The sequence below is a fragment of the Phyllostomus discolor genome, chromosome 13 (genome assembly GCF_004126475.2).
Source record: "Phyllostomus discolor isolate MPI-MPIP mPhyDis1 chromosome 13, mPhyDis1.pri.v3, whole genome shotgun sequence".
Taxonomy (NCBI): Eukaryota; Metazoa; Chordata; class Mammalia; order Chiroptera; family Phyllostomidae; genus Phyllostomus; species Phyllostomus discolor.
The window spans coordinates 57517999-57530944 of NC_040915.2; the positions used below are offsets into that span (position 1 = coordinate 57517999).

Here is a 12946-nt window from a genome sequence, read left to right on the forward strand (position 1 = left end):
GGATCCAAATAATCTCTATTCATTGTAATTGTTGCTATTTCCTCTCAGGTTTTAAAAAAATAAATCTTTTGTTTTGTTTGAAATGATCTCAAGTTTAGAGGAAAGTCACAAGAATAGTACAAAGCACTCCTATGTACTCTACCTTCAGATCCCCCAGCTGTTGTTATACTATATGTACCTTATTCTTTCTACATATTAATGCATGTATTTTTAAAAATATTTAATAGTAAGTTTCAGACATGATGCTCATTATCACTTAATACTTCCGTGTATATTCCTTAAAACAAGGGCATCTGCTATGCGCATCCAAAGTACAGACACTGATGTAATGCTATCATCTAATCTACGGACCCTGTTCCTATTTTGCCAGTCCTACCAATAATACCCTGTATATGTACAAGATCCAGTCCAGGATCATAGATTACATTTGGTGGTTGTGCCAGTTTAGTTTCAATCTGGAATAGTTCTTCCATTTTCCTTGTCTTTCATGACCTGGACATTTTTGATGAATACAAGCCAGTCACTTTGTAGAATGTGACTTGACCCGGGCTTGCCTGGCATTCCTTTCTGTTTAGACTTGGCCCTGCGTCCGTGGCAGGAACACCACAGGCTGCACCGTCTCAGGCGGCTCCTGACGTTGCTTCGTTCTACCACTGGTGATGGAACTTTTATCGTTGGGTTAGGATGCTGTTTGCCACATTTCTCCACTGTGAAGTTAGTTAATTTTGTAATTCTTCATAAGTAATTAGAAAGCATTTTTATGGGGAGACACTTTGAAGGTATGTTAAACCCTGTTCATTAACAAATCTTTACCCACTTGGTTGTAGCATCCTTTGGTGGTTCTTTCCTGAATTAGTTATTATTATGATGGATGCCAAATGGAGAGTTTCTAGTAACAGCATTCCTTTTACATTTATTAATAAACATTGTACTCTCCCTGGCTGGCGTAGCTCAGTGGATTGAGCGCGGGCTGCAAACCAAAGTGTCGCAGGTTCGATTCCCAGTCAGGGCACATGGATGGGTTGCAGGCCATGACCCCCAGCAACCACACATTGATGTTTCTCTCTCTCTCTCTCTTCCTCCCTTCCCTCTCTAAAAATAAATAAATAAAATCTTAAAAAAAATAAACATTGTACTCTAAGGAACTTAGTTATATAATTTATTTATGTCAGTATGAACTCATGGATTTCTGTCTTAGTCAATGCATTACTAGCTGTAACTATTAACTTACTTTGATTCTCAAACTGTCCCAGCTTTGGCCAGGAGGAGTCCTTTTAAACAGCCTCCTGTGTCATTTTTCACATTCCCCGTTACTCTTTGAACACTTTCTTACTTTTTGGCACAACGAAATTTTCCTTGTTCTTCTTGTACCAGAATCTGCCTTTTCTACAACGAGCCGTGGTTCCTTCTAGGGGACAATGGTATCTAGAAGCCCAAATCTGGGTGCTAGGTGTGTTCATTGTTGCTGGGACATCATTTCTTCTGGGTTCTTTTCACAGATACCTTTTGTTTTTTTCTAACCTTCTCCTGTATTTCTAACTGCAGACTCTGACAGTAAGAGATCTGGCTCCAATTATCCTCAATATATTTACTTGTTTGTTCAGTCCGTGTATAAAACCGTCCTCCCTGGCGCGCTGGTCAAATCCTCTTAGTTCCTGCACAGCCAGTCACGCTGGCAAACATTTCTTGACTTTAGTGTTATTACTGACCTTGCTAGTGACTCTGGCCAGTGGTCTTTGTGATGAAATTAAAGGTGGTGAGAGCTGAGTCGATTCATTTAACAAATATTTACTGAACACAAACTACGTGACCAATACTTGCTAGATTCTGGAGATACAGCAGTGAATTGAGACTACTACCGCCCCCTGCACCAGAAGGATAAAGCACTGATAAGAACATTGATCTGGTAAAGTACTGGTAAGAATTGTCAGGGAGGAAGCCTGCAGGGCTGAGGGAGATAGCAGGGCACGTAAGGAAAGTTTCTTGAGAGAAGTTGTATTTCAGGCCAGGGGGGCTAGCAGGCTGGATTGGAAGCAGGGGGCAGGGAGGAGCTGGCCCAGAAAGAACTGGTAAATCTTATTCAGGAGTGAGGACTTCATCCCAGGGAAAGCAAAGAGAAGTTGGAGGGTTTAAAGCAGCGTGTTGACAGGAGTCAGAGTGAAGTTTTAGAAAACAGTGTAGCATGGGAGTGGATTAGCAGGGGCTGGGCGAGATGCAGGAACCTCTCAGCTGTGGGTGTTGTCCAGGCAGGAGACGACCCTTAGCCAGCGAGGGCCAAGGGCCGAGGAGGGCAGCTGCAGCCAAGGGGATGCACGTGAGAGGTCAGGGAGGGGTGCCGGAGAGGACTTGGAATTCTGCCTGGTGAAGTCCGAAGGTGAGACCTGAGGCAGACAAACCTCGCCATTTAAAACTTTAGTAACTGGGAAGTACATTGTCGGTTATCGTTGCGTTGGCTGGAAAGGTAGCATGTACCTACATTTTCCGCTTTGACGTGACCTTTTCATCTAAACTTGAAATCTGAAGCATTTGCCTAATATTCTGTGACAAGCTTTCTACTTAATCTTAGAACCACCCTTATTCGTGTTGCTGGGTGGTGCGTGGCATTCTGATACTTTGATGGAACCGCAAAAAGCATCTAATGACTTTATAGTGAGGAATGTTAATGGATTTAGTGAGGAATATTACCCTGTTATTGTGCCTTCAGCGTGTGAGGTCAGCAGAACTTTGTGGGGCGGCGGAGTCATGTCCCTGGGTTTGCTCCACTGCTCGTGTAACACTGATGTGTTAATTCACTCAGCCAGCTCATCGTCTCAGAGCTGTCACCCTGTGTCAGCTCTCGGCTGGACAGGGAAAAGACAGGCCAGGTCTGTGTCTCATGGAACGTAAGTTCTAGCTCGAGAGTGGCAAATGCAATGACCAAGTAAAGCAAGACATATTTTCTGGATCAATACCCCGGTATTCTCCACGGAAAGAGCCCTGTGCTGGTGGCGAAGAAACCAAGTTCCATTTCTGGCTTTGCCGTTTACCATTTCAATGGATCAGAACACAAGATTTACCTTTTCCTGGTCTCCCCCACCCTTTCTTGCCTCCACAATGAGGGATTAATTTCCTTCCACAAGTGCCTGCCGTATAGAATATGTTTGGTAAGTAATTGCCGAACACGAACACATCAGTGGTTGTGTTGCCCACTTATAAGCCCTGATGAGGATCACGAGAGCCATGTTTGTGACAGACGCCTACGCAAAGTGAAACGTTGCCTGGATGTGAGGTGTGCTGGCGGGGATGCTGGGCTGGACTGTCTGTGGGGCCACGTGTGCGAAAAATGAGGTGACATGCACTTCAGTAGCCAGAGAATGGCTCTCAAGCCTCTTTTTTTTTAAATTTTAAAAATTGCATTAGAATAATCCTTCCTGCAGAATGTATAACAGCTTTTATTTGACATTCCTCAAGGGAAGCTTTAAGTGACAAAGAATGAGGCCAGAGGCAAAATAAAATGGTGTCAGGTCTCACAGTGACAGTCTCATCCCCAGAAGCAAACACTGCACAGTAGATGCTTGTGTTTGACAGGCCGCTTTGGATGCTGAGTGTTTTCTGAATGGTGCCTTTCAGCCAGCTCTGAGGGGACAAGTGAAACCTGGGGGGCAAGTCCATGCAGCCTGGTGGGGTGGGTGGGCGGGCCTGGCTCCTAGTAGCCTGGTCCCTCCTTGGGACCTCCAGTGAGCTGCCCACACCCCCTAGCCTCAGCGTCTGCATCTGGAACAGAGAGAGGTAACCTTCCTACCGTTCTTACGGCATCTTAAAGGGTTAATTCACGTGAGGCACTTCTAAGGTAAGCCGCCAGGATGCCCTAGTTAGACTGAATAAACTGAGACCCAGAAGGATCCTAACAGCATTCCTGTGGCCTCAGAGGTAGAAGAGCTGAAAACTGCTGCTTCTCTTGCACGACCTTCTTCACTGCCCTCCCTGCCTCCGACGTCCCTTCTACAGCCGCTGCCTGTGTGTACCAGCAGGTTCTTAGTCAACAACAACAGAAAACCAGCTCGGGTATATTAAGCCAAAAAAAAAAAATGTTACTGGGAGGCTTGTCAGGAGTTCACAGGATCCCCCAAAAGGCAAGAGAACGGAGCTCTCAGAGGAGAGGTGAGAACAAGGCAGGCTGGGAAGCCAGACCCATGACTGAGGTCATGCCACAGAACCATTCTGGAGACACACTGCCACCCAAGCACTGGACGTTGATGTCACTTGGGCGCCCCTACCTCTGCTACCCCTGAAAACCAGTCATTGCTACTGCCACCACTGACAGGAAAGAATTCTCCTCATCCCTGTTCTTTTCAATATGAACCTTTAATAAAGTACAATATGCATAGCAAAAAATAGGCAAGGAAGTGCGTGGCTCAGGGCGTGCTCACAAAATGAACACGCAGAATAACCACCCCCCCACCCCTCCACCTAAAGAAACGAAACGTGACCAGCCTCCCGGGAGACCCCAGGAGCTGTCCCCGCAAGGATAAGTTCTGTCTTGACTTCCCACCCAGCGCTCAGTTTTGCCTGTGTTGGTACTTTCTGTAAGTGGAATCACGCAATACGCTCTGTTTGTGTCCGGCTTCTTTTGCTCAACATTGTGTTCGAGAGGTTCTTCCCGGTTATTATATATAATTCTAATGCATCTATTGTCATTGCTATATAATAGCCCACCATTTGGAAAGCACCAGGTGGATAAACCACCATTTGTTTAGTCATTCTAGCGTGGACAGACATGTGGGCTGTTTTCAGTTTGTGGCTGTTAAGGAGGGTGCGGCAGACATTTCATGCATATCTTTTGGTAGCCAGATGCACATCCCTGATGGGAGTGGGTAGGGATGGAATTGCTGGATCGTAGGGCAATCTGTGTTTATTAATAACTGAAGAGGGTATCTATCCTCTCTTGTGAAGTGCCTGTTCAAGTCTTTTGCTCATTTTGAAATTATGTTGTTAGCTTTTCTTCTTACTGATTTTAGGAGTTCTTTGTATTTCCTTGATATAAATTCTTTGTTGGCTATATTTATTGTGAATCTCTCCCCCAGTCTGTAATTTGTGTTGCATCTCTAGATCCAGGTTTAAAACCTCTGCCAATGCCCAGGGTTGGCTTTTGTGATCCTCAGCAGCAAACAGCAACCCTTGTCTGCAGTCATTCCAGGATGTCCGTTCCCAGGTGGCGTGGCCTCTGGGGAGGTGCCTCGGCCAGGACTCAGCCGCACACGGCAGAAACGACTCTGGCTAGTGTTAGCACAAAGGCTGAGCTGTCAGGTTGAGGTAGCTTCCTACCCCCTGAACTGCTGCTGGGACCTGGCTTATGTAGCGCTGGGTTCCTTCATGCTGGTGCAAAGTAGATTTTTGTTCTCCAGGTCCCTGCTGTGGGCTGGCAGTGAGCGGTGCAGGCCCAGATGCATTGGTTTGGGGAGTACCTGAGAGAAACTTTAATCTTATCCAGGAGAGGCTCAAAGAGTGACTGAAGTAATGGAAGAACATTTCCATGTATCTTAAGAGAAGCTAAGCCCGTGTCCTGGGAGGGTGGAGGAGCAGCTGGGGGCTGACAGGCAGGGTCCCCTCTGCTGTGATGGGGTGAACTGCAGACATTAGTGCAGGGAGCCGTGGACTCTTGGAGCCGATGGCCGCAGAAGCTCCCTCCTATGTCACAGTTCCTGCCGTGGCAATGGATCCCTCTTATCCTGCTTGCTGCCCTCTTAACTTGCTTTCCCATTTAAGTCTCGTGTGATGCATGTCAGTGGAAGAACCTGAATCCTTGGAATCTTTGCTGCGGGCCGTTTTTTGGTTCTCTAGCCTCTGTGGTATGACATGAGGGCAAAAGTCCAAGCGGGATGGACCGTTCTGGGGCACAGCTGTTCCAGTAACGAGAGGAACCATGTGGGTGCTACATTAGCTGAATGTTCTGGGTGGGAACTGTGTGGAAAGTTCAAGTGCAGCCCATGATTGGCATGTGGGAATAAACCAGCCCAGCTGCATGTGAGGTTCCAGAAGGTCATTCCTCCATTCACCTGTTGAGCCATTGTGTCATGCCCTAGGGCTACTGTTAGAAAGCAAGACATCGTGGAATTGTGCCTGCGCCTGAAACCTGTATAATTTCAGTAATCAGTGTTGCCCCAGTACATTCAATAAAAGGCGTGGAAAAGACGTCATACACTGGGTGGCTTAAAACAACAGAAATGTATTGTTTCACAGTCCTGGAGGCTAGACATCCAATATCAAGGTGTCCACAGCGCTTCCTGGCTTGTGACATTTGTCAGCAGCCCCTGGTGCCCCTTGATTTGTAGATGCTCACTCCCACATCCGCCTCCATTGTCATGTGGCATTTCCCTGTGTCTGTCTCTTCCTCTTCTTATAAGGACAACAGTCACACTGGATTAGGGTCTACCCTAGTGACTGACCTCACATTAACTTGTTCATATCTTCAAAGACCCTATTTCTAAATCCACAGGTCACATTAGGTCACATCCACAGGTACGGGGGGCTAGGACTTCAACATACCTTCCTGGAGGATGCAGTTTAATTTACAACACCCACCATCATTCCGGGCCATGTCTGGACCCTCACCTCAGCTGCTCTGGATCTCTGGGCCTTCCCAGAGCCACGTTCCCCCAGCGCACTGCTGTGGGTTGGCTGGGCCCTCCTAGTCTTTGCCGGGCAGAGTCTGCCCGTTGTTTGCACAGTGTACCCGCCCAGTCCCTCTGGGACAGAACAGTCATTCTGTTCCCGGAGCTCCTGTCACCGACAGCTTATTCTTTCATTTTGAGTTTGTGTTTAAAACCAACATTTCATGGACAGCTGATATGTATGTAACATAGAACATACTGCATACGGGTGACATACATGCAGCAAAGTGGTAAATTATAAGGGTAGATAGCTCAATAAATTTTCATAGTGAACACGTCCTTTATTTTGAATTTATTTCCCTCTGCTTATTAAATAGTGGCTTGCAATTTATAGGCCTGTCTGTTTCACAAGATGAATCATTCCTTGAAGCCTCAAAATGTGTCTGATTTATCTTAATATCTATGCTTTCTCCAGTTTCTTTATATAGTAGCCCACAGGAAGTACTTGCTGAATTAGAATTTGGAAGCTGGTGGTGGGGATATTTACGAAGTGACTCAGAGTCAGCTGGAGCTGCCGTTGAATGAAAGTCACACACGGGCCACGTGCCTTGCCCCAGATTAATAGCTTTTGCCTTCCCATGTGTCTGGTTTCCAATTTGCTGCCCTGTCTTTCTCTTTTTTTTTTCTCCTTGGTCCATGAACATTCTCTGAAGGTTCTCTAGAAAACATAGCCCAAGGCAAAGATTAAAGAGCTCACTTTACTTGGGAGATGCAATCCCAGGGCGTTGAGGCGAAACGGAAAGTGAAGCAGAGGAGAGAGAAGAGGGACATGGTAGCACAGCGCGTGACCTTGCCGACGCCGCTTCAGGGAGCTGCAGGGACACCGTGTGCAGCTCCGGTGCATGAACTTCCCTAGAAGGCACGCAAGGAGAAAGCCTACCTCCGAGCAGTCCCCGGAGGGAAGAGCGGAGGGGGGATTTGTCTCCCCCATCCACTTCCATCCCCCATTTCTCTGGCATTTCGTGCAAGTCCAGAAGTGGAGGGGCCACTGGGCGAAGAAAAGGCACCAACCGAGAGAAATAGAGAAGGACGCAGTTGAGGGAATCTGAGAAGGCACACAAGGTTTGGGTCCAACGCCCCCCAGACCTTGCGTGGTTAAGGTCCACCACACCCTGCCATGATGTCAGCTCTCCCACTGTGATGTGGGGACTTACATTCTCCTGAGAAGATGAAGTCATCTTTAGTCCTCCTCTGAGATGACAGGTGCAAGCCCCAGTCAGTGACAGAGTCCCCTTCCTGGTGTCTAGCTTCAGTCACCTGGGAACTGAAGCGAAAAGGTTGTGAAACAAGCTCATTCATTCTCTGCTGTGTGGCTGGTCCTGACACTGTAATTGATATTCACCATCCATCCCCCTTCTTCACCTCCTATTCTAGATCCTGGTCACTCTGCCTGAGCTCCCTGGCTGGTCTGTGCCGTTTGCCCTGAGGGGTCTGAGTTCCCTATTGCCTACCCATTAACAGCCATTACCAGGTGTGGAAGTATTAGGAGTTGACCCAGGGAAGCCCCTGGGCTCTATCCAGACATTCTTCTCCCTTCCCCTGATGTGCCACTAACCGGATTCTTCATGGCAATTAGCTAAAGTGACCCCAGCAGTATAATCCCTCTCCTTTTGATCTGTTCCTCCCTGATATGAGGAGCGAAAGGTGGCCAGGTGGTAGAGTCAGCTTTCCATTCAGTGGGAAGCCTTGTTGTGTCACATTCCGCCACTCAGCCCGGAACTAGAACCCCTATCCCAGCTGAGGCCAAGTGCATGGCATGGGAAGTACAAACTCTGCAAGGGGTTACTACGTGTGACGGGGAGCAGGGCCACTCCTGGCCGATCTGCTGCAGTTAGAGGGGACATGGCAACAAATGTCAGTTGTCAGTTCAAGGCGTGGACTGCATCCTGGAGGACAGAAGCTCAAGCCCGTGAGCCATCTCCCCAGTCAGGTCCTCAGCCGAGCCTTCAGTAGGCTGTTCCGTTGTCTGTCAGACTGGCTGCCCCTGAGTGATGGCAGCACTCATGGTGAGACCAGTGATTTCCCCAGTCGGGAGTCATTGGTTCACCTCCTTGGCTGAAATGGGTGACTTGGTCTGAGGCCGTGTTGGCACGGGAATCGAGGCCAGCAGATGAGGATTCGATAACTGTGGACAGTGGTGCTGCGGGAGGCCACCCCAGCCCCAGGAAACTCATCGTAGAAATGAAGGACAGATCGCTAAACCCTTGGCCCTAGTGCCTGGTTTGTCTGTGGTGGTGAGGCCACTGAAGCTGCCCAGGCTCAGTGAAAATACATGATTGTGAGTTGTGCACCTCCAAAGGCCCCCGTTGGGAGAGGCATTGCTACTGCACCTTACAGTGTGCGTGAGTGGGGCCTGAACTTTCCCACCCACTGAGGTTTGGGGTCGCTCTGGAAGGTAGACCTTCAGAGTGAGCCTTTCCTGAGCCAAAACTTGCAGCGGGAGAAACAGACCCTCTTAAATGCAACATGGGCGGGTGCACCACTCCCAAAAGCAACCTGAATTTTAAGATATGTCCTTGAATTTTAGGCCATTTCAGGACTGAGTTGGAAGCCACTGAAATTTTTAAAAACTTGACTAAACAGGACAAAAAATATCACTTGGGCTACTGGTGGAGAATGGATTGGCCACAAAACATCTAAATGAAAGAAAAAAAAAAGAGCACAGCTAAATTCCAGGGTGAGAAAGTGCATTGAAACTTGATCGTTTTGAAGGGACTTTAGACCCAGATTCGCAGCTGCCTCTGTATGAGTTCTTCCAAATAACAGAAAAAAATAAAGCTGAAAAATGAAGCTCCTCAAGTCCTGAAATGAAAAGTAGCTCTAATTACAATGAGTTCAGGTTAAATTTAGATTTGGGTGCTAGGCAGATGGTCCAGCTTCTCTGCTGTATCTTCCCTTTCTGAAAAATTCTTGTGTTACTTTTTCATATCTACCTGTTCTCGCTTCATTTTTTACCTGCTTGTGTTTCACAAATACTGTTCCTTTGACTGGGTGGTATTCCTTCTTCTTGGAGAATCCTAAACCTATTTACATTAATTTTTTATGTTGTTCTAATAGTCATGTTCCATCTCGAAAGTGATTCATCCTCTGAGCGTTGATTGTCTTCAGGGATTTTTGCATTTTGGTTTTTCAGGCTTGTCTTGCCTGGGAAATGCTCTGCCCGCTGCCCGCTCCCCACCCCGCCCCGAGCCTCCCTCGCCACTCTCCTCTTCTTGGTCTAGTGGTTTTTACACGCAGAACCTCCACCTTGGAGAGCCCTCGCCAGAACCAGGCTTTATGCTGGGGGCTCGGGGCTTCAACCTTCGGTGACATTGGTGATATATCCAGCCCAGTCGCTAAGCCTGAGGGCCGGGCAGTGCAGGTTCTGGTTACAAAACTTCCTATCATCTGTGACCCTGGGAAGAAATGATGGCATCATGAAATTTTATTTTTATTTCGAAATAACTCAGACTCGCAGAAAAGGCGCAGATATAGTACAGAGTTCCCGTATACTCTCCCTCTAGCTTCCCCCGAAGTTAACATCTTACCCCACCAAAGTACAATTGAAATGAACATTGTTGTAATATGATTACAAACTTTATTTGTAATAGTTTCATAAAACTTTCATAAGTTTTTCCATTAATGTCTTTTTTCTATTTTATAATTCAATCCAGGATCCCACATTGCATTTAGTGATTTTTCTATTTCCGTAATTCCATCCAATTATGGAAGATCTGTCCCTTCTTCCCCATGTATTTATTCCTTCCATTATTATATCAGTACAGACTCATGGATATTTAGCTTCTCAATGGGTTGTAATCCAATACAGCGGCCGCTGGATATCTTCCAGCTCAGCCCTGACTCTGCCCAGCGGCCCGGCCTCCATCTCCCACCGCTTGCACGAGGCACTTTTATCCTGTTGCCCTCGGGAGCTTCTGGAACTCCAGGTCATCGTTGTTTCTTTCCTGACAGGAGGCCCAGGAGGACCACTATTTTAGTTTTGGGTTAAAAATCTGTGTACATTGTGTGACCTGCAAGGTACTATACTTGGCCCCCGCCTGATTTTCCAGCTTCACTTTTTTTCACCTGCCGTCTTATTCTCCGTGCTCCGGCCACACGCAGACTTTTTCTCTTCTTTGGAAGCTGTACACGCCTTCCTGCCTCATAGTCTTTGGGCCTGCTTTTCCCTTTGCCTAGAGCACTGCCTCCACCCTGCTGCTTTTGTGAGCTAAGCTGCAGTGTCATTTTGGGTTACCGCCTTTTGCCATGTATAACGCACGCTTTTTGGCCAAAATTTTTGAGGGCAAAATAAGGATGTGCATGACGCATGGGTGTAATGGTTACATACTGTGGGTATAATCATGGGTATAATGATCCCGGGTATAATGATCCCATGTATAATGCGCGCAAAAACCAGGGTGCGCGTCATACATGGCAAAATATGGTAATGATGATCCTGTTTAACCCCTGGACAATCTCTAGCCTGAGAGGTCCTTAAATCTAAAACCATAGGCTTCCAACAGGCATGCCCAGCACTGACTGTTTGTAACTTAGAATGAGTTGCCTTCTAGCAGAAGATGTCAGCACCCAAGAACTCAGCCTTTCTTCAGGTACAAGTTACGTCATCTTCTCGAAGGAATGTCAAAGCAGGAGGGAATCAGAAAAGGTAGCAGCTGGTCAAATGCAAGATGAATGAGCATTAAAGGGCAGCAAAATTGCCACGCGAGCTCCTGCCACTGGCACTGTTACATGCTGATTGGTTGCACTTCCTTTTCCAGCCCCCTCTATGGAAGGAGACTCAGTATGTCTTGGGGGTTCTGAATTCCCTTTGAGTCTCTAAGGGAGAGTGAGTTAAGCAGTCGTGAAAGTTGGGGCTGAGTTTGCAGACACTGGTCACAATTGTATGTGGCCCCCACTTTAATCACCTCCACGTCCCCTTACTTTGGTACCATTAGCTCCATAACCTAATAACCAACAGAGGGCCACCAGTCCCTTGTCATAAGGTAGTATGTGTTGACCCAGCCCTTGCCTTCGCCGTGGAGCTAGAGGAGGATGGTGGCGTCCTGGCTCTGTGGATCTCGGTTCCCAGGTCACCCCCAGCAGGGGATGCTGTCCAGTCGACCCCTGGAGTTCGGGGCCTCTAATCTCAGCTTTAGTGGCAGGTTTCTATCCTGTCCCATCTCTGTTGTTCTGAGGCTTAGTGGGAAGAGCCTGAGGTGGAGTTAGAGGTCCTCGCTGCCTAACGGGACCCTGGGCAGTCGCCCTTCTCCACCTCCGGATGTCTGCAAGGGCTGGAACCCCAGCAGGCAAGCCCTGCCCGTGGCAACAATGCAGGCCCTTCCCCCGCTGGCACTCGGCCCACTGGGCGCCCCTCAGCCAAGTCTCTGCCAGTCAGTCCTAACAGGCGTCATCTCCCAGCTCCAAGGGTCCCCGAAGCTTTCTTCAGTCTGGAGCTATTGAGTTTGGGAGCCTCAACCCATTCCTTCTCTTGCATCCTACAGGAATCATGGTGAAATGGCCCACACCTGCCGTGGCACCCTCAACCTGTCCACCACGCACATTGACACGGAGGATTCTTGTGGTATCGTGCTGACCAGTGGGGCAAGGACCTACCACCTCAAGGCCAGCTCGGAGGTGGAGCGGCAGCAGTGGATCACCACCCTGGAGCTGGCCAAGGCCAAGGCTGTCCGCATGATGAACAGCCATTCAGGTAGTGGGCGCTTGGCGCAGTGGGTGTACGTGCAGTCTGACGTGTCTGGAGAGAGTGGGAGTTGAAAGCATTTGGGGGATGGTGGCAACTGGGAGACCCAGTTTACCCCAGACCAACCTCGGAAGGTCGAGGTGGGTGTTCGTCCTTCCCACTTGGCTCCGTGGGTCCTCAGCAGCGAGGTGCTTATGTGGTCGGGATGGCTGGCAGTTCTAAGGATGGAAATGTTTGTGGTGGGTGAGGCCTGTCGCCCCCTTCTTTGGAAGAAGCCAGCTTCTGGACTTGAGAAGGCCGTTCAGGTGCTGCAGTGGGTCAGCTCCAGAAGCAGCAGTCGGGGTGGGAGCCCGGGGCTGTGCACCTGTGCCTCGGGCCAGACTTTCTCCCAGGTGCATGGTCCACTCCTGTCCTGAGCAAGACATTCTATTTTTTACCTTAATACATTTCTTTTTAAAAATGCATAATGTCTTTGTATGATTCATAAACCAGTGGCTTCAAAAGCATATGCAGCGGCTTCTCCCCTTGTCTTTGCCCCCTGCCCTCCTACCTGGGGGCAGCCAGAGCTGCCAGTGTCTTGTGTCTTTGCGTATATATTTAACCAGGTACTTATTTT

At 48.3% G+C, this 12946-nt stretch overlaps 1 protein-coding gene across 2 annotated transcripts in view; it reads left to right on the plus strand.

Moving 5' to 3' along the window:
* OSBP2 (oxysterol binding protein 2) overlaps window positions 1-12946 on the plus strand; it is a 130599-nt gene that overhangs the window by 14749 nt on the left and 102904 nt on the right. For both annotated transcript variants that reach the window (XM_028528439.2, XM_028528438.2), the window contains exon 2: window positions 12131-12339. In XM_028528439.2, coding sequence (XP_028384240.1) covers window positions 12131-12339 — 209 coding nt within the window. The remainder of the gene's footprint in view (window positions 1-12130; window positions 12340-12946) is intronic.